This window comes from Choloepus didactylus, chromosome 2 (assembly GCF_015220235.1).
Source record: "Choloepus didactylus isolate mChoDid1 chromosome 2, mChoDid1.pri, whole genome shotgun sequence".
Taxonomy (NCBI): domain Eukaryota; kingdom Metazoa; phylum Chordata; class Mammalia; order Pilosa; family Megalonychidae; genus Choloepus; species Choloepus didactylus.
Window position 1 is genome coordinate 44829142 of NC_051308.1, and position 20572 is coordinate 44849713.

Genomic DNA, 20572 nt, shown 5'->3' on the forward strand with positions numbered 1-20572 from the left:
TGCCAACCCCCAAACCTGTGTGAACCAATTCCTTGAAATAAACCTCTTTATGGTTCTGTTTCTATGGAGAATGCTGATTGATACATTAACTAAGCTGAAGAGCTCTAATCCTCCAAAATAAACACAGGGTTACTTCTCTTATTCTTCAGGAATCTGAATACATGATGAAATACAGTTTTGAAAATATGAGTAAAAATCAAAAAAAGGTAATAAAGAAGTACATTTCTTTAGGAACCCAAATTTACTTTGGCAATTTATGACAGAGAGAGTGTTACTTCCCCCAGCCACTAAAAATTCAGATTGGACATAATTAGTTAAGTAATCCACCTGGGAGCAGAACTGCCATAAATGATAAAAATTTGCATTCTTCTTTATAAAAATATGAACAGCTCAAGAATCCTTCTGATCAATATATTCTTCTACCTAAACTTTAGATCCATCTAGATCGGTCCTTACCCACATTCCTTGACTCATAATTTTTTTTATGCTGACACCACTATAATGCCTTTTGTTGTACCTACATGGAAGGCCCACTCTAGTACTAACATTATTGCACAAACATGACTTCTATGTCTTCACTGAAAATGAAACTTAATTACTCCTGAATGGCATCCTTTAAACTGGAACTCATTCATTCTTTTGCTATCTCCCCAATACCTCAGAGCCTTAAGATCTCAAGAATGATCTTCTATTTCCTCAACTCAATAACATCTAGTTACCACACATCTGCCCAAACTGTCACTTCCAGACTAACCCAAAACCTTTGCTGAAGATCCTGGCACCTGGCTCATAGTTTTACTTTTGCCCATTCTCTGCCACTATCCTGACACTTAAATGTCCATAGTGATAACCAGTACAGTCCCTTCCCCCTAATTCAATGACTTTCACCTTTAAGCCAGTTCAACACGATTTAAACCAACTATATCAGAACTGCTCCAGCTCCAAAATCTTTAAATAAAAATTGTCTGTTTGACCACAACTCCTATCTTTCCAACAATTCTCATTCGTTAAAATTCATCAATTTGCATTAACTTCCTTCTGGTTTACTGACATCTCTGTATCTTCTCTGCCTACCTGGCACTTCCTCACTATCACTTCTTGATCTTACAGTTTCAACCTTGCCATCTTGGATCACTCCAACACTCTGTTTTCTTCTATCTTGTTCCTGTTTCCAGTGCTGTGCATGAAGAAATTCACATAATTGTATCACCGAGTTCCACTACAAATATACAATTTATAATCTCTGCAATCATTCGATGCATTTCTTGTAGTTTCTTCTTCCATTCTCCAAAAGCTAATACAAGTTATCAAAACTATTCTAAGGTCACCAAGTTTATCACTGATTACTCTGTGTGATAAACTCACTTCAGTTCTCACAAAACAAAAACAAACAAAATGTTAAGAGACATACTTTAATGTCTCTCTTTTCAAGTGAATTTATGTTCTTAGCACTTCTTCCACACATTTCTGTCACAAAGAAAGAAGTGTCCCTACTCTCTTGAGTCAATCCCTCTAACTGTGCTCTAGATCCTATACATTCCTGTCTTCTCTGGGACAGAAATCATCACCAGGTTTTCAACATTCAATTTCTTCTCTAGCAACTCCACTCTACAAGCACATTCAAACCTCTTCCAGACCAGAGAAAATATAAAATAAAGCACTGTAAATCTTTTCTTCAATCTAGTCTTGATCCAGAAGTTATCACTTTGTTTCTCTGCCTTCCTTCCCCACCAAACTTCTTGAAAGATGACTCTGAATTTGCTTTCTCCAATCTCTGATCTTTTAATTCCTCCAGCCCACCTTTCATATTAGCTACCATTGTTATCTTCCTAAAACATGGATCTGATCATGTCACTCCCCTGCTTAAAGTTCTTTAATTTTTCCTCTCCTTCAGAATCAGGTATCAAACTCTTAAGTCTTATCTCTTTCCTTTTCCTCTCAAGTATGTGAGATCATTTAATTTGCTATCCTCTCTGAACTGGCTACAAATTTTCACACAGATCTGTGCTTCCACTCAGAAAATGAAGTTTGCCTAGACTACCCTTCTCAAGTAGCACAGAACTTAAAACATTTCATAGAAATGCCAAACTACAATTTAAAAATTCATTTTTCCAAAAATATCTTAAATTTCTTGAAACACAAATTTGCATCTAGAAACAAATTTATCTCTAAATATATTCAATATTCAGTATAATAAAAAAGTAATATAAATTGCACAAGATTAAAGTAGGAGCATAATCAGTATGACTTTCAGAAATGTTTCAATGTTTGTAATACATCTTAGTGAAAACTTACTTGCCAGTGCTGAGTGACAGCATTCCACACTCCTACTTTCCCTGTATGACTCGTGGCCACCAACTGGTTACCAATAAAGAAGAGAGCATCTACAGGGACGCCAAGGCTGAATACTCCTTAAATAACGATAAAATATAAAAAAGGTTAATCGGGTCAACATATTTAGAATTAATCAAAACCTAGAATAAGAACATCTTAGAAGTGGCTAATTTAAACCTATTCTCACTTCTACAAATTATGTGCTAGACACTTTGGGGACCAGAAATAGGAAACTCTTATGCTGTTGTAAGCAGCTTACACAACTCCCAAAGCACATAAGAGCCTGCCTTAAGTAGTCTCACAGTGATTTAATACCTTGGTTACCTAAAACTGTGGTTCCCAAACCTGGCAGATCATCAAAATAACCATGCAGATTTAAAGTGGAAAAATAAATAATAAAAAGGTTTACAGGCTCCATGCCTGACCCCTAAATCAGAATGTATTTGTATAAAATCCATAGGAGCTTTTGGATGCAGCTGACCCACGGACCTGATATTTGGGAGCAGCCAATCTGAAGACACAGACTAGGCAACCTCAACTAACCAGAATGTATATAAGAATATGGGGGAAAAAAAAAGAACAGTAAGAAGTCACACTATACTCAAACATTAAGGCCTTTTGTCGGAGCTTATCTTAAACACTGGTTTCCCAGGATTGCAGCTATTAATTAAATTCATTCAAAAGGCATTAGATTAGGTACTGCAGATTAAAAAAAGAGAGTGAGAGAGCATATGATGTAACCAGGAACTTACAACCTAGGAGGACAAAAAGTGAAAACATAGTATAATGCAGTAGTGAAAGAAAGATGAACTAGGTAAAAGTAACATACAGAGGAGTAAAAGGGAATAGGGAAAAGGCATTTGAGAATATTTCTTAGAAAACAAGCCATCTAAATCAGGTTTTTAAAAGGTAATTAAGAATTCACCCAATTGTGGCTTGGGAAAGGTGACAGGTCCTGGGAATATGGGAAAAGGAAGAGGAGGAGAAGGTTAGGGAGGTTACAGGGGCAAATATCTACATTAATAGCAAAAGACACAAGAATTTCTAAAGCAGAATTCTAGGCTCACGTTGGTGTGGCATTTATGGCCCTATATAGTTGTCTCTCTTAAGCAGAGCATTGCAGAATAAGCTGTGGTAGAAAGATGGCTCTGAAAATACCTTTCTCTGCCAACTTTCCAGTCCTTACTTATCTCATCTACAAAACAGGCCCTAGCTAAATGTCTCAAAGACCACTTTCAGTCTAAAAATGTTATAATCCAATTTTGGCATTTAAATGGCATTATCTTCATTATATGAAAACACCTTAAGGGAACTATCTTTTTACCTAATAATGCTGGAAAATAAAGCTCACTATACAGTATTATTTTATGTAGACCTTAACTGTTTTAGGAATCAGTTCATTTATTTTAAAAGAATACCTCTTATCTGCCAATGTGAAGAATTTTCTCAGCATCTAGCTGAGAAAGTAAAGCTGCAGAAGACCTTGCAGAACTAATGGAACGAAACAAACCACTTAAATGCAACTGCAACATGTAGTAAGAGTGTAAGTCAGAAAATATTATTGATTTCTTTTGAAACATAACACCAGTGCAAGGTACTTCCATTTCTGATCAGAACTCTACTAGATATAAGATCAGTGGTCATAAACAATATCTTGAAAATTCTTAACCAATCTCGAAAAAGTCTAGCCTCTAACAGGAAGAAAGATGATATATACTGGACAAAGAGAAAAAGAAATGGGTAAGTACTGTTATGGAATGTCTTCTATACATACATTTTCATTTGTATGTATAAATACTTATTTACATATACATACAAATTAACAGATCATCTCAGCTCAACTGTCAACCAAAACAGCCAGAGCAAAATAAAGCACAACACACACATACAAAAAGCTAAGCCATTCAACCAGAATTGGTTAAGAAATGAACCTGGCACTTCAAAGCAGAAAGCCCATCACTTCACAATTTTAGGAACTGTTATGTAATAGTACTTTAATTTTGATGTCAAAAACCATTCTTCAGAACATGTGAAGTCAACCATATTCAGTACTATGGGCCACATGAAAGACAAAAATAATAAAACAGAGAAAACAACTAACATCGATTACTCTAGAGAAGGATAAGGTTCTGGGAAATCAAGGAAGACACTTTGAATGGTCTCAAGAAATTTAAAGTGCCACTCCTGCTTAGGCTCAACAATCCTGACCACTGTCCACAGGGAAGACAACAATATAAGAAATGACAAGTTCCTGGCTTAAGGGGCCCTCTCAGTAAAACACTGCTCATAGTAGCAATCCAGTAGCAGTGTCTTATACAACTTAGGTTGAAGGGAGTTCAGCCCCTGGGAGAGCTCTATCACAGATATGCCAGCCCTAACAATTTTCTCTGGATGGTGTTGCCAGGTTCTGAAGAGTTTTTGTAACAACAAATGGTTTCTTTCACAAGGCACGAACAGATTAGTACTGGGCTATCTTATAACATAGCTACCTACCACATTAGCCTTTGAAAAATCACGGCATAAAAACTCCTACATTTATTATGTTACAAATGGCAATTTGAAAACAGGAAAACAAAAATCACAACTCATTTCCTTTCTGTATAATGACCAGTGTATTATACCTTTGAAAATTTTTATGTTAAAAAAACACATTTTTAAAAATTTTTTTATATTTTACAGTTTTTAGGTAGGACTTCTGTTGACAACCATGATGGAATAACTGGTATCAGATTAATCCCTCGCTGTCCAACAAGAAGAAACTGGTCAAAATATACGGAGTGACCATTTACAGGCACTGGACAATGGGCAGCAGAGGACTTGAGAGATGGGAAACACAAAAGATATGTCCCACATTCACACTGGCCTTTTGCTTACAGGTACTCTTCTTGACCATAGCACAAGGAGGTGAAGTCCAAATGAAGAGTGATGGCTTCCCTGAACTGAGGAGGCAAAGATCAGAGTTTAGAGTTGCTGAGATGGCTGGAATTTGTGGGCAAAGTACGGGAAAGTTGGTAACTGTGCTGGATGGGGGGGGCAGGGTTCAGAAGTTGCATAGAAGTTTCTCTAGGACCTTGGCTGAGGCCAGATTTTACCTGGGCAGAATGAGAACACTCAGGGACTAAAGGAGAGAGGTTGCTATAGGACTGGGAGCTAAATGGAGATAGAAGAGGTCATATGTGGATAGATGATACAGTTCCAGCCTGGGAAGAGTGGACAGCCCTTGCTGAGCACTTTGAGCATTCAACTGAGATTCCAGAAAGACCAGCCTTTAAGAATAAGGACCATGCCCCCAAGTAGAAGTCATGCCCCAAAATTAAAAATAAAACTCAAAGAGACTACCCCTAACAAAATATAAAATCAAGCGTAACAGGGTCAAGAAGATATGTCAACAATTTAACTGCCAGTTAAAACAAAACTCACATCTTTTACAGGAAGAAAACATAATCCGTATCTCCTACAACATCATGTACGTGTCTAGCATATAATCAAAATTTTCTAGACGTGAAGAAACAGAAAAATATAACCCAAAATAAACAGATGAAATAATCCAGATATTGGACTTAGCAGACAAAAACTTTAAAACAGCTATTAGGAATATGCTGAATTTAATAAAAAGGAGTACATAATGAGTGAAAAGATGAGAAATCTCAGTACAGAAACACAAACTGTAAAAGGAACCAAACGACAATTCTCGAACTGAAAAGACCAATAAGAAAAATTCACTGGATGGGCTTAACTGCAAATTGAATACCGACAGAAAAAAAAAGGGGGAGGAGGAGTTAATGACATTAAAGATAGATCAATAAAATATATCTAAACTGAAGAAAGGAGAGAAAATAAATTATAAAAAAATTGTGCTTTAGGGATCTCTGGGTCAGTATGAAATAGACTAATAAATAACTGAGTCTCAAAAGTAGAAGGAGTTGGGGGAGAGGAAAAGCGAGCAAGAGGAAGGGAATGGGGCATAAGATTCATACAGATAAAAATAGGAAAGAGAACAATATATTTACTATAGAATCAAAAAATATAAAATACTTAGGGATCAACTTAACAAAATACATCTAAAGTCAGTATATTGAAAACTACAAAACACCGCTCAGGGAAATCAGAGATGACCTAAAAAAATGGAGAGAGAGAGATCATATTCATAGATTAGAATACTCAACCATGTTAACAATGTCAATTCTCCACAAATTGACTGAAAGATGTAATAAAATCCCAGTCAAAATCACAAAAGGTTTCCTTACAGACAATGACAAGTTGATTTTCAAATTTATATGAAAATATAAAGAACCTGGAACAGACAACTCAATTTTCGAAAAGGAAGAACAATGGAGAAGGGCTGATTTCAAGAATGACTGTAAAAACCAACAGTGTTCAATACACTAGGGTACTGGTCATAAGGACCTGTAGATCAATGGCACAGAATACAGAGTTTCATGACCCACACCTAAACAGTCTATTGATTTTTGACAATGGCACCATGGCAATTCAATGAAGGAAAGGACAGTCTCGTCAAGAAAGGCACTGGAAGAACCAGATACCCAAATGGAAAAAAATGAACCATGATGCTTATACCATACACAGAAATTTACTAAAAATGAATCGATACTGAAATGTAAAAACCAAAACTTCAAAATAAAAAAAAATAATAAAAAAATTTAAGAAGAAAATATAAAAGAAAAGCTTTGCAATCATGGTATAGGCAAAGATTTCTAAGACAGGTCACAATAAGCATAAACAAAGCAAGAAAAATTGCTATATTAGACTTCTTCAATATAACCTTTGTTCTTCAAAAGATACCATTAAGAAAATAAAAGGCAAATCATGGTATGGAAGAAAATATTCCCAGTACATATATTTGAAAAAAGATTTGTATCTACTACAGAGTTTCTTAACCTCAGCAGCTCTGATGTTTTGGAACTGATAATTCTTTATTGTGAAGGGGCTTGAACATTTAGGATTTTAGCAGCATTCCTGGTCTCTACAAACTAGATGCTAGAAGCAGTCCTTCTTCAGTTGTGTCAACCAAAAATGTCTCCCAACACTGCCAAATTTCCCCTGCTGTAATCACTAACTTAGAATACATGAAGAACTCAACAGATTAATATGATGATTACCTCATAAAAAGGGAGCAAATGATTTAAAAAGACATTTCCAAAAGAAAATATACAAATGGCCAAAAAGCACATGAAAAGATGCTCAACATGATTAGTCACCAGGAAAATGCACCTAAAACCACCATTAAAATCACTGCATATCCATGAGAATGGCTCAAATTAAAAGACTGACAATGCAAAGTGCTGGTATGGGGTGTGGAGCAACTGGAATTCTCATACACTGCTATTGGAAATGTAACTTCGGAAAAGTTTGGCAGTTTTTCATCAAGTTAAGCGTACAATTTTCATATGACCCAGAAATTCTACTCATTGGTATTTTCTTCATGAAAGCATATATCTACAGAAAATACTTGTACTTCAATGTCCACAGCAAATTTTTTCATAATATCTCCAAATTAGAAAGAATCCAAATGTTTACCAAGAGGTAAGTAAACAAATTCTGGCATATTAATTCAACAGAATAATATCAAGCAATAAAAAATAATGGATCATGGATATACACAGCAACATGGATGAATCAAAAGCATACTGAGTGAAAGAAGATGAACACATAAGAAAACATTCCACATAATTGTATGAAATTCCAGACAAGGAAAAAAAGATCTGGGTTGCCTAAGGGCTAGGAGCTGGAGGAGAATCACTGCAAAGTGGCACAAGGAAATTTTATGGGGTGATGGAAATATTCTATATTTTTTGTCAAAATCATTGACCTGTATACTTAAAATGCATTACTGCCTATAAATTATATCACAATAAAGTTGATTAAATAAGACATACATATAAACACACACACACACACACACACACACACACTATAACAGCTAGGAGCATAGACTGGTTTAGAATGCTGGCTCAGCCATTTCTACCTTATATGGCCTTAACCTCTTTATGCTGCAATTTCTTCATCCACAAAAGGGAGATAATGAAAATCCCTTTCTCAGAGTTGTTTTAAGGATTTAATGAGTGTTTTAATGATTTAATGGTAAAGTCCTTATACAGATTCCTTATACAAAGTAAATGCTTTATGTATTTTGTTACCCCACTCCCAATTTATATCTCATTTAAATCATCCTACTGCATTCTAGATTTTAAAATATATATCAAAATGATATATAATGGTTTTCCTCTATAAAATATATATAGGAGTAAAAGTGTTGGAGAAAACATGGTGAGAGGGATGTACCTATCTACTGTTGATGAGCAGGTAGAAAGGTGTAGCCTTTCTGAAGGTCAGTGTGGTGGTTCCACAAAAAATTAAGTATGTGGGGACCATAATGTCCTGCAACCTCATGATGGGGTATGTCATTGGAAGATCTGAGAGCAGAGACATGAATGGACATTTGCAAACTGTTGTTCATGGAGACAGTAATCATGATTTGCAATGGGTGGAGGTGACCAAAGGGTACATAGACTGAGGAACAGAATGGTGAACTGTGGTGTACGCATATAATGACTATTGAGCAACTACAAGAAGGAGTGAAGCTATGAGACACACAACGAGGTGAATGGATCTTGTACACAGTATTTGAGTGAAGTACACCAGAAACAAAGGCAAACACTATAATACCTCACCAATATGGACTAACTACAATGTGTAAACTCAGAATTGAATCTTAGAACATAGCCTAACGTGGACATGATTATTGTAATAGTCCCTAGATTGTAAGCTCTTATAGCAATCAACTCTATTCCTGAATTATAATGCCTATCTCTAAACTTTGAGATGCTGATCCCTTAGTGTATAACCTGATTGGTTTCTGGAATAATGCGTATCTCTGAGATACCTGAAACTCAGAGCTGGAGCTCGGCAGATATGAATGTCAGTATTAGTGCATACAGCAACTGTTAAAAAAAAAGCTGAAAGAGCCCAGACTTCAATTAGTGATATGAATGAAGCAGATCTGGTTAAGACTAGGGCAAACCAGGCCAAAGGGTAAAGGTTGAAACTGACTGTCTTTTAAAACTTCAACTTCCATGTGACACCAAGGGAAGAGATGTCTATTTGGTGCAGGATCTATATTTTCTAAACAGTGTAACTCTACAGTTGGTTTGTTCAAACACCACAATTATATGGAACTTTGAATAGGAAGTGAGATACGGTAGGTTAGTACAGGTTAGAGTGAAATAGTGACACATCCCAAAGTAATTTGGGCAGAGAATGAAAAATGTATTTATAGTCCCCCACCCCCACCCCGAGGAGCTGGGGGAAGGTGCAGAAGTGTTGGACTTCCTCACCTGGACTGGTGTTGATGTTGTCACAAACATTCAGACTGGTGGTTTGATGTGCTGAACCCTTGATTGTGGGACTTGCCCTTATGAAGCTCATTACTGCAAAGGAGAGGCTAAACTTGCATATAATTGTGCCTAAGAGTCTCCCCTTGAGTACCTCTTTGTAGCTCAGATGTGGCCCTCTCTCTCTCTAACTGAGCCACCTTGACATGTGAACTCACTGCCCTCCCTCCTATGTGGGACCCGACTCCCAGGGGTGTAAATGTCCCGGGCAACGCAGGATATGACTCCCGGGGATGAATCTGGACCCGGCATCGTGGGATTGAGAATATCTTCTTGACCAAAAGGTGGATGCAAAATGAGACAAAATAGTTTCAGTGGCTGAGAGATTTCAAATGGAGTCGAGAGGTCACTCTGGTGGACATTCTTATTCACTACATAGATAACACCTCTTAGGTTCTAATGTATTGGAATAGCTAGAAGTAAATACCTGAAACTACCAAACTCCAACCCAGTAGTCTGGACTCCTGAAGATGATTATATAACAATGTAGATTAGAAGGGGTGACAGTGTGATTGTGAAAACTTTGTGGATCACACTCCCTTTATCTAGTGTGTGGATGGATGAGTAGAAAAAATGGGGATAAAAACTAAATGACAAACAGTGTGGGATGGGGGGGATGGTTTGGATGTTCCTTTTTTACTTTTATTTTTTATTCTTATTCTGATTCTTTCTGACGTAAGGAAAATGTTCAGAAATAGATTGTGGTGATAAATGCATAACTATATGATCGTACTGTGAACAGTTGATTGTATACCATGGATGACTGTATGGTATATGAATATATTTCAATAAAACTGAATTTAAAAAAAAAAGACATATAATGGTTTTCAAATTTTCCTTAAAAAATACCATCTGAAAAAATGATACAAAGTCATTTAAAAAGGTTAAAAAGTTACATTTACAGGAAAATCACAAGGCCAACTATATAATAGTTTCCAAGTAGTCATTTTATAGTTACCACTGCTCCAATATTACGTAGTTGAAACAGGGAAAATTTTTGTTATAAAAAATAACCAGGAAATAACCTCCACACAGACATTTATACATGTAGATATTTATATGTATATTTATTAATTATAATTCTAATATAATTAAAATGCATAGAACTTTAGTTTTCGAATCACTTCTCTCATATATTTTCTTATTTATTCCAACCCAGTCTCCTACTCAATACAAAAATTTGTTATGATATCCTTCAGAGATGGTCATTCACACTCTGCTTGAAGCAATACTCCCAGAGACATAGATTCCGTTTTTTAGTATGGAAAAGGAATGTTAACAAGCCAATTGCTCAACAATCTAAATTAAGGGAAAGTTCTTCCTTGAGCGAAAATTTGCACAAGAAGTTCTCTGTCTATAGTTTTAAAATCTATCACTGGAATTGAAGATAATACTTCAAATGTATTTTAAGAAGTACAGATGGCAATGACACTTTTAGGAATAAAAGCTATATAACTTCAAAATAATGTACAGAATATACTAGATCAACATTATTAAAAAAGTGTAATATATCAAGATATTATTTCAAAGGTAAAATAATTGAAATTAGGCCTGCAGAATTAAAACAAAACAAAACAAAACAAAACAAAAAACCTGTTCTATAAAGGTCTTAACACTCTGGCAATTACGTCAAATGAGATTCAAACACTAGTGAAATTTTGTTTTGTAATTTGAGTACTCTCACAATTTCCAGTTAATAGCCTGCTTGACAGTATGAATGAATAACAATAGTATTTTTTCTGTGAATTCTGAAGATTCTAGCATTTCAAACTGTGGGTGTCTGCTTAGAAATCTGAGACAGTATGTAATAACTTGTAAACTGACAGAAAACCAGTATGACATAAATTATAAAATTTGGATGATACAGAGTAATACTATGAGGCTTTTCATTATTTAAGAGTATATATGACAAGGATTTATATTCGTATAAGCTGAGATTCTCCTGAAGTAATCCACAATCACACGCATACCTCGTGGAGCTTACCCTACAAACATAAGGACTGTATAAAAGAGAATATATCACATTAAAATAGTATTTTTTAGCTTCTTTCAGAATAAACAGGATTCTCAATCCTTTATTAGTTTTGGGAAGTAGCCTGAAAATAGTGAGACTAGATTGACCAATTATTGAGTGACTCAATCATTGTACAAATATTTTCTGAGCATTTCCTACATGCCAGGCCATGTTCTAATCACCCAGTATCCAGTAATGAAAAGATAACAAAGAACTCAGCTGCTTTTTAATGGGAAGAAGTAGAGAATAAGTAAGTAAGGTATAGTATACCAGATGACAATAGATGTTGTAGGGGAAAAAAAAGAAAAAGGACAAGAACTAGGGAGAACCAGGGATGGTAAGATTTGTTTTTATTTAAAGTTAGTTAAGGGAAAGTCTCACTGATTAGGTGACATTTGAGATCTGATGGAAGTGAATAATGAGACATGCAGGTATCTCTTAGAGACATCTCACGGAGGAAATAACATGTGCAAAGGCCCTAAGGCTGAAACATGCCTGTTTCATGAACCGCAAAGAGACCAGCACTTACGAAATTTAAAAGAAAAGCACATATATTGTGTTGATGTTTTGGATGTGTGTGGGGAACGCATGGCTCCAAGATTTTTGAACTGGTCAACTAAAAGGATGGAAATGCCATTTACTGATATGGCAAAGACCGTGGGAAGACAGTTTAAAAAGAAATACCAGGGTTTCTATTTTTATCATCTTAAGTGTGAAATATCTATTACCCTTCTAAATGGAATTGTCAAGATGACAGTTGCATATAGCACAGAAAAATAACACAGCAGACCTGAGACTGCTATCTTTTGAAAGGCCAGTTTGCAAAGTTGGCCGCTGGCTGGCATCTGGAAAGTTGGATTTGCGGAGGATTCCACCACTCCTTAACTGGTACGGGTGGTTCAATGGCCTAAACTGTTCGTGCCAACAATATGGTTTATGCTCAACATCTGTGTTCCTTCTGGGAAACAGGAAGGTGCCTATGTAACTGGCCCCCAATAAAAACCTTGCTCACTGAGTGTCTAATTAGATTCCCTTGTAGACCTCTCACATGCATTGCCACAGTTAACTGCTAGAGGAATTAAGTATGGTCTGTATGACTCCTTTGAATGACAGCTTTCAGAAGCTTGCACCTGGTTTCTTCTGGACTTTATTCCATGTGTCTTTTCTCTTTTCTGATTTTGCTTTGTATTCTTTCACTGTAATAAATCATAGCCATAAGAATCTCCATATGCTGAGTCCTGGGAGTCCTCCTAACGAATCATCAAACCTAGGGTGATCTTGGTGACTCCTGACCCTAACCAGATATACATACATATATATATATATGTATGGATTTCAGAGGAGGGGTCCAGAGTAGATACATAAATATGCAAGTCATCAGCATATACAAGGTATTCAAAAAGCCATGGGAGTATATGAGATCACTAACAGAATTAAATACAGAGGAAAGAAGAAAGAATTCCTTCCAAGGACTGAGCCCTGGGACACATCATTATTTTGAAGTAAGGAGTATGAGGAAGAACTAGCAAAAAGAATTGAGAAAAATAAACAGAGAACTAGGAGGAAAATAAGGAGAATTATATATCCTAGAAGCCAAGGGAAGAAAGTCTTCAAAGGTAAAGAAGTAATCAATTATATCAAATGACAGCTCTAATAAGATGAAGACTAGGGATTGATCATGGGAATTAGCAGGGTACAGATCATGGATAACACTAGTAAGAGTAGCTTTATGGAGAGGTTGGGGGCAAAAACATGATTTGAGCAAGTTCAAGAGAGAACAGAAGAGGAAAACAGAAGCTTAAAATCAGGTAACTACTCTTTCCTGTTTTAAAAGAAATGGAGGAAAAACTGGAAGGGAATGTAGGGTAGTTCTTGTTTTTAAGACAGAGTAACAGCATGGTAGTATGCCGGTAGAAATGATCCAACAGAATAGGAAAAATTTATGATGCACTAGAGAAGGGAAATGTAACTCCTGGAGCAATTTCCTTGAGTAGGTGAAAAGGAATGGGATCTAATACAAAACTGGAGGGGTTGGCCTTAGATAGGAGCACAGGTAATTTATCCACAGTAACAAAAGGGGCAACAGAGTATATGAGCACAGATATAGGTAGGTGGGCAAAAAATAATGGTAGGAGGTTATGAAAGATCTCTTCCGATTATCTCTATTATCTGAATGAGAACAGGAGAGAAGGTTTTAGAAATCTAAGGAGAAAGCCAAAATATGAAATAGGCATCTAGGTGAGTGACATAACTGACAAGGGTAATGTAATAGGATTGCTGGGTAGCTTGCAGAGAGTACTACTTGAGAGTAACAGTCATGAATTGAAACTATATATGGCCTTTTGTGTGTATGTGTGCATGTTTCTTTTTCCCAGCCATATTTAGCTACATAGGTGAAAAGCTGGATTTAGGCAGGGTTGGAAATTCTCCAATTAAGCAGGGCAAATGGAGAAATGCAAGAAAAATAAGCATCCATCCTAAAGAGTGATTATAATGACAGAATCAAAGTCTGACAAAAAAAGGTTAAGTGAGTACTGAAGACTCCAGTGAAGTCTAAGAATTTTGTGAGTTGGGGAACTAGTAACTTCAAAGAAATGAAGGACAGAAACCCAGAGGGAAGGTGACGACTACATCAAGAAGGAGAAGTAGAAAGTGTGTCTGAATGGCATGAGATTCAAAACTGGATGGAAGAGGTGCGGTGAGGAGAGAAGAATGGTCTACAACAGTGATTCTCAAACTGTGGGGGACATAATACGCATGGGTTTCTGAGACCCCTCCCAGAAGGTGTGAGCAGTCAAGACGACTTTCATGGTAATATTAAAGCATTATTTGTCTATACTACCCTTACTCTCTCAAGAATGTACAGAAGAGTTTTCCAAGGCTACGTGACATGTGTTGAGGTCCTCACTCTGTGAGCTAATGGAATCTGCATCTGATTCTTATGTTTTCTAGAATAATCTACAGTGTTAAGTTTAGAATATAACTATGTAGGTTTTCTGAGATTAGTTTATTCTCAATACTTATAGTATGCTCCTACTATCCTCGGTTATATCTGCTTTAATCTCTGCAGCTTCATTATTGACCAATAAATTATTTGAAATCCAAGTTTTCCTCGAGCCTAAACAAAGAAGTACAATAAGAAATAAGTATACTTTGCTGTCTTGTTTCGGAATACCAGTCTTTGCAATGTTTTGAAAACCTTTCTAATTTTTTAAATTTTACCTAATACTGTTTAAAATTTCATGCTTTATACTAAAATAAAATTTATTTTTGATATTTTTTCTTGTACTTAGTGATGAATCAAAATGGGAAATTAAAACAGCTGGGCTAATGAAGTACACATAATAGCTGGAAGACTAATAAAGCCTTGAACAACAGACACTGCTGAATGCTTACTAGAAAAGAAGTCAGTAAAAGAAATTACAGCACTGCCACTTCCCAATAATACAGAAACTCTTTGAATTAAAGATTTGGCTGAGTCAATAGCTTGTCTGCAGAACTGGATTTTTGCCTTACAAACAGTGAACTATACAGATGTTACCGAACCTAGTGTTTTGCTTGTATTCATCTGATACCAACATCAACTAATCATTAAAACTCTTTTTTTATGTAATGCTTAGCCATAAACACAAGGGGTGCTGAAATATTCGGTGCTGAAAAATTTTATGAATCTCATGGTTTATCCTGGAACATCTATGTTGACATATGCGTTGATGATACAAAACAATGGTGGGTAGAAATGACAGGAACCAAGACAGTGGCACTAAATTGTATTAGCAGTCACTAAATTCTTTTTGACCCCACATTTTCAGAGAAAAAGGGCAATTTAACTTAAGAATGTCATTGATTAGGCTGTAAAATTGTGCACTGATTAAGTTTCAATTTTGAGTATGTCTTTTTAATATTGGGTGTGACTAAGTATAGTGGTAGCTGTCTCAAGAAAAAGACCTTCACAGCTATTGGAGGTGAGAGCTAAACTAGCTCCTACTTTCATAGAATACCATTCTTATTTGAAAGGATGGTTAACAAACAAACAATGGTCAGCATTCAGATTTCGGTATTTGGCATACATTTTTTCAAAAATGAAAGAAATTAGCCTGTTAATTCAAAGAAAACAACAAACAATAAATGTTGCTAATGATAAACAACTCAAACTTTCAAGTGAAAATTAGAATTCTGGCAAACTTTTATCTATCATGGTGAGTGTGAAAACTCTAATATTTAGAGTTGAGTGATATGGTCAGTGGTGACACTAATGAATGTCATTTTTTTGATACTGCACGATGAAGTAGATCAACATTTGGAAAATGTGTATAACTCAGTAAATCAGTATTTTCCAAATGATCAAGGAAATGATGTTACAAAATCATGCATAGGTAAAAGAGCCATTTAAAGTACAAGATAGACCAACAGATTTTAAGTTAACATAGAGTATGAAAACTTTATTGACATGGTTTCTAAATTTTGGTACAGAATCAAAGAAGAATATCCACAATGATCTGAAAAGACTATTAAAATACATGTTTTTTCAACTACATGCCTGTGTGAGGCTGGGTTTTCTTTACATACTTCCACCAAAACTACATTTCACAGCAGACTACATGCAGAACTAGGTATCAAAATTCAGCAAGATATTGGAGATACTCAAAACTGTAAACTAATGCCACTCTTCTCACTAAATATTTTTTGTGGAAAATATATTTTTCATAAAAAATGCCATTTATATTACTATGCAATGAGTTTATTATTGCTATTTTTAATTAATTAATAAAAACCTTATAAAACTTCAGTTTTAACTCTCTTAATGGTAAATATTGATAGATATAACCTACACAAGCCAAAGTTCTTTATGGTCCTGAATAAACTTTCAAGAGTGCAAAGGGGTCCTGAGACCAGAAAGTTTGAAAAATTCTGGTCCAGAAGTAATAAGGATGCAAGAAAGTATTTACCCCATCTTCAGGCCTGGCAGTATGGGAGAGATGGAAAGAAAGCAGTAAACATTAAGTGGAATTCAGGAAAAAGCAACATTCTCATAGAAAAGTCAGGTTTCAGTTGGAGCAAACTGGTAAAAAGACTCTCCCCTCTCTCCTGTTATACCAATTTTCCCCTTTTTACTACATCATTCCCCTCACATTGAGTGGTACTGTTATCACTGACCCTGGAAAGAAGGGGGGCTACTGTAGCTAACTCACAGTCCAGCTTGGTTTTGGTTTTTATGGGCAATTCTTTTTAAATTTCAGGATATTATATATACCAGCATAAACAAGATTTTTCCTACCTATTTCACTTCCACTTCCTCCATCTTGAATACTCCAGAGGATGATGCTACTCTCTGAGGCCACAGCAACCATTTTATCTTTGTCTCCATGTGGACCTCCAACCACTTTTGCATTTAAAGCAACTCGTTCAATAGTCCAATCCAAATATGGGCTTGTAAACACTTGTTGCCATCCTGATGATTCTTTGATTCTATTAAGAAAGGCACATGAGCTAGACTCTAGCAGTTAAGCAAACCCAAATACAAACAAATGTACAGACAAAAAGTTTAATAGCTGCTACCAACCCACCTTTATATTTATGAAATATAAAATTTTGTTGATATATTTATCATCTACAAAGCCAGAATATTATTCCTGAGGTATACCTATATTCACAGGCATATAAACCACTCAGAAAGAGACCAAAGTTCTACATTTTTCCAAATAAATTTTGAAGTCCTCCAAATTCTTAAAAACTTAAAATTAACTTAAAAAAAAATAGTTATATCTTTCACTTTACTCCACAGAAAAAGTACTACTGTCATTTTCTATAAGTAGGAATAAGTCAACAAAAGTCAGAATTTGGGTATTATAATGGAAACTACATGCATTCAATCTATTGTGCTTTCGTACTGTAGATGATAAGTCTACTCAGGCAAACAAAATCCTGTGTACCATATGCATTTCAATACCTCAACCCAATCAAATGAATAAAAGGTGGAACTCCAGAATTCATTCTCTGAAGACTGAATTCTAAAGTCTAAATGCAAAATCTTATGACACCATTATTCCTTTCCCATATGTAAAGGCTTACCAGAGTTCAATTTGCAATTGATTGGATACAACTGTTTTGTTAATATTTAATTTCTCTGAAAAACATACCTGTACATTTTTCATGATTTTTTTCCCTATCTGAATTTAAGTTTTTCAGACAGGAATTCTATCTGATTATACATCAAGCCTTCATATATTTATAACCTACACAAATGTGTAATTAGGACAGTGAATGACTCGAACTTTTTTTAAAGTTACACTAAGCAAATGATGCAAACAAAACTGTAAACTTTTTTTGTCCTATCTAAAGAGAATAAATACATCATGAAGATATTTAGAAATACTCCTTTATATACAACCTGACATCTTGCAAAAATCATACTTAAGTAACTCATAACTGATTTACATAAGGACTTAAATGAAAACACTTTAGCTTCATTTTAATTTACATACGTACACTAAAGTAATACAACTATAATTCATGAAATATTCAATTAAGCCTTATTAAATTGAAGAATTAATGCTTTCCTTGCATAAACTTCAAAGCAATACAGAGAAAAACATATTCATTTTTCCTAAGCTTTGTATGGTCTGTAGTTACCCTCTTCAGCCACCAGATGGAATTTATGTGTTATTAAGATAAACAAATGGAGAATCTAACAAACTCTAAAAACTGACATGGAGAAAAGAAATACAGATGCTTTAGGGACTGTCAGGGCACAAAGCGGGGATTGCTGCTACTTCAGAACTAATGACAACATGCTGCTACGTGGATGTGGACATATGCTAGGTTCATAAAAGAGTTTCAGGAAGAGTTATTTGGTTGATTTAATGACATAAATAAGGTGATCTTGTGATATATAAATAATAATAAAACCATGTAATCTAATCTTTTACATAGATCATACTTCTTCTAAGTTATTTTTCCCTACAGCAATTAGTATACTGTAAAACAAAGAGATGTCAAAATGGGCAAAAAAAATAAAAATATATGAAAGCTATTATAAAATTTACAGAATTTAATTCATTAAGATTGTACTTCAGTTTTTAAGTTAAAATCAGTGTCATCAAAAGATGACAGAAACACATACGTTTATAATTTTTCATAAAAGTTATACAAGATTTAAAATGTAAAATAAAATAAAAGGAGTGCTGATAGTTCAACACTCTGTCTCCTTATATCTACTGCTGACCACTGAACCAACATTCTGGAGTCAGGACAGCTATGTAAAGAAGAATATGATTATTTTCCAATTATTAAGACCTCAAAGTAATATAGCAGAGGGGACAGGTCCCATGAGATACTGAAACTTACTATAAACATATACCTCAAATTGTATGGAAATAGATGACTATATCTGAAGAACATAAGAGAATCCAAAAATAGACACAAGTATATATGTAAGCATAAAATAAGATAAAGGGGATTTCAAATTCAGTGAGAAAAGCATAGTTTATATAATAAACTATAGTAACATAATAACTATTCACTTGGAAGAAAATAAAATTGATTCTTATACCTTACACCATATACAAAAAGTAAACCTCACATGGATCAAAGATCTAAAATGGAATGTAAGCTCCATAAGGGCAGCAATGTACACAACTATTGTTCATTAATATAAGCAACACTGCCATAAACTCAGCAAGAAAAAGAGGATACAAAAGTAAAGCCTAACAATGCAGAAAATTTGTGACTCTAGGTGAAGAATAATGTGTTCATCGACTAACTCTTTTTTTTGAAGGTTTGAAATTTGTTGAAATAAAAAGTTAGAGAAAGACAACTTGTAGAGAACATTACATTCAAAATGGCCTGAATATTTCTCTTTCTTTTGAAATCTTTGTTTTGTCATTGGGTTGAATGATTTAACTACACATGAAGAAATCCAGTATGCCCTCATTTATTTTCCTTTGTCACTCTGCATGGCATTTTGCTTTACATCATTGACAGCGAGTGAAAGGTGAAAGCAAAGAAAGCCCATGACATTAGCAAAGCAGGAATAGAAAATGTAACAGCACCATTCTTCTTGTAGTCTGTCATTCAATGAGTGAAATTTTGGGTAACATACCGTGTGTCTCCAGTTGTCAAGTAGTCATCTTTAGCTCTGTTCCACAATAACAAAAGATACTTTATGCCACTACTACTCCTGAAAACTTAATATATGTCTCACAACTCCTTGGATCCCTCATCAACAAAAATATGTACATAATATTTAAACAAAAACATAAAGACTAAAACAGTTTTCTCAATTTAGATCCCTAAAACGGTGAGTTCAAAACAAAATTACTAAAAAAAAAAATAAAGTCCTTTACCAAATAGGTCTTCTTAAAATATCTAGAATTTTAAAACCTAGGTCTGTAAACTTTAGAAGACATTTCTAATATTTTTTATCTATTGTGACTATTTTTTCTTAATTAAACAGTGACAATATATCTATACATTCTTTGATTTTTCAACAATTAAATGGATCATAGTCTAAGCTAGTCTTCTAGCTTTTTTTGTGCACTTCTACACCATTTTGTGCCATTAACATTTCTCATTGCATATAATGATTCTGAACCAAGAATCCTAACCTTTCTCTAATGTAAAAAGTCATGGGTCTATACCATTCATTCCCTTTCAGTCTCTGAAAATTCAAGAATTAGTAAACTAAACTATTTCTGTATACGTCTCACACATTATTAAACTACACCACTTCAGCTCACAAATCTTCTACTTCACTATCTCATTTACAAGGATGTAGTAATGACCAATGTAGTCTCATTTCCCCTACTCAAGA

The 20572-nt window shown here is 34.9% G+C and overlaps 1 protein-coding gene across 4 annotated transcripts in view; it reads right to left on the bottom strand.

Moving 5' to 3' along the window:
* The window catches only part of KCTD3 (potassium channel tetramerization domain containing 3), a 64259-nt gene that overhangs the window by 27676 nt on the left and 16011 nt on the right, over positions 1-20572 (bottom strand). For all 4 annotated transcript variants that reach the window (XM_037823769.1, XM_037823782.1, XM_037823761.1 and 1 more), the window contains 2 exons: positions 17039-17229; positions 2296-2411 (listed from right to left, as the gene is read on the bottom strand). In XM_037823769.1, the coding sequence (XP_037679697.1) occupies positions 2296-2411; positions 17039-17229 (307 nt within the window). The remainder of the gene's footprint in view (positions 1-2295; positions 2412-17038; positions 17230-20572) is intronic.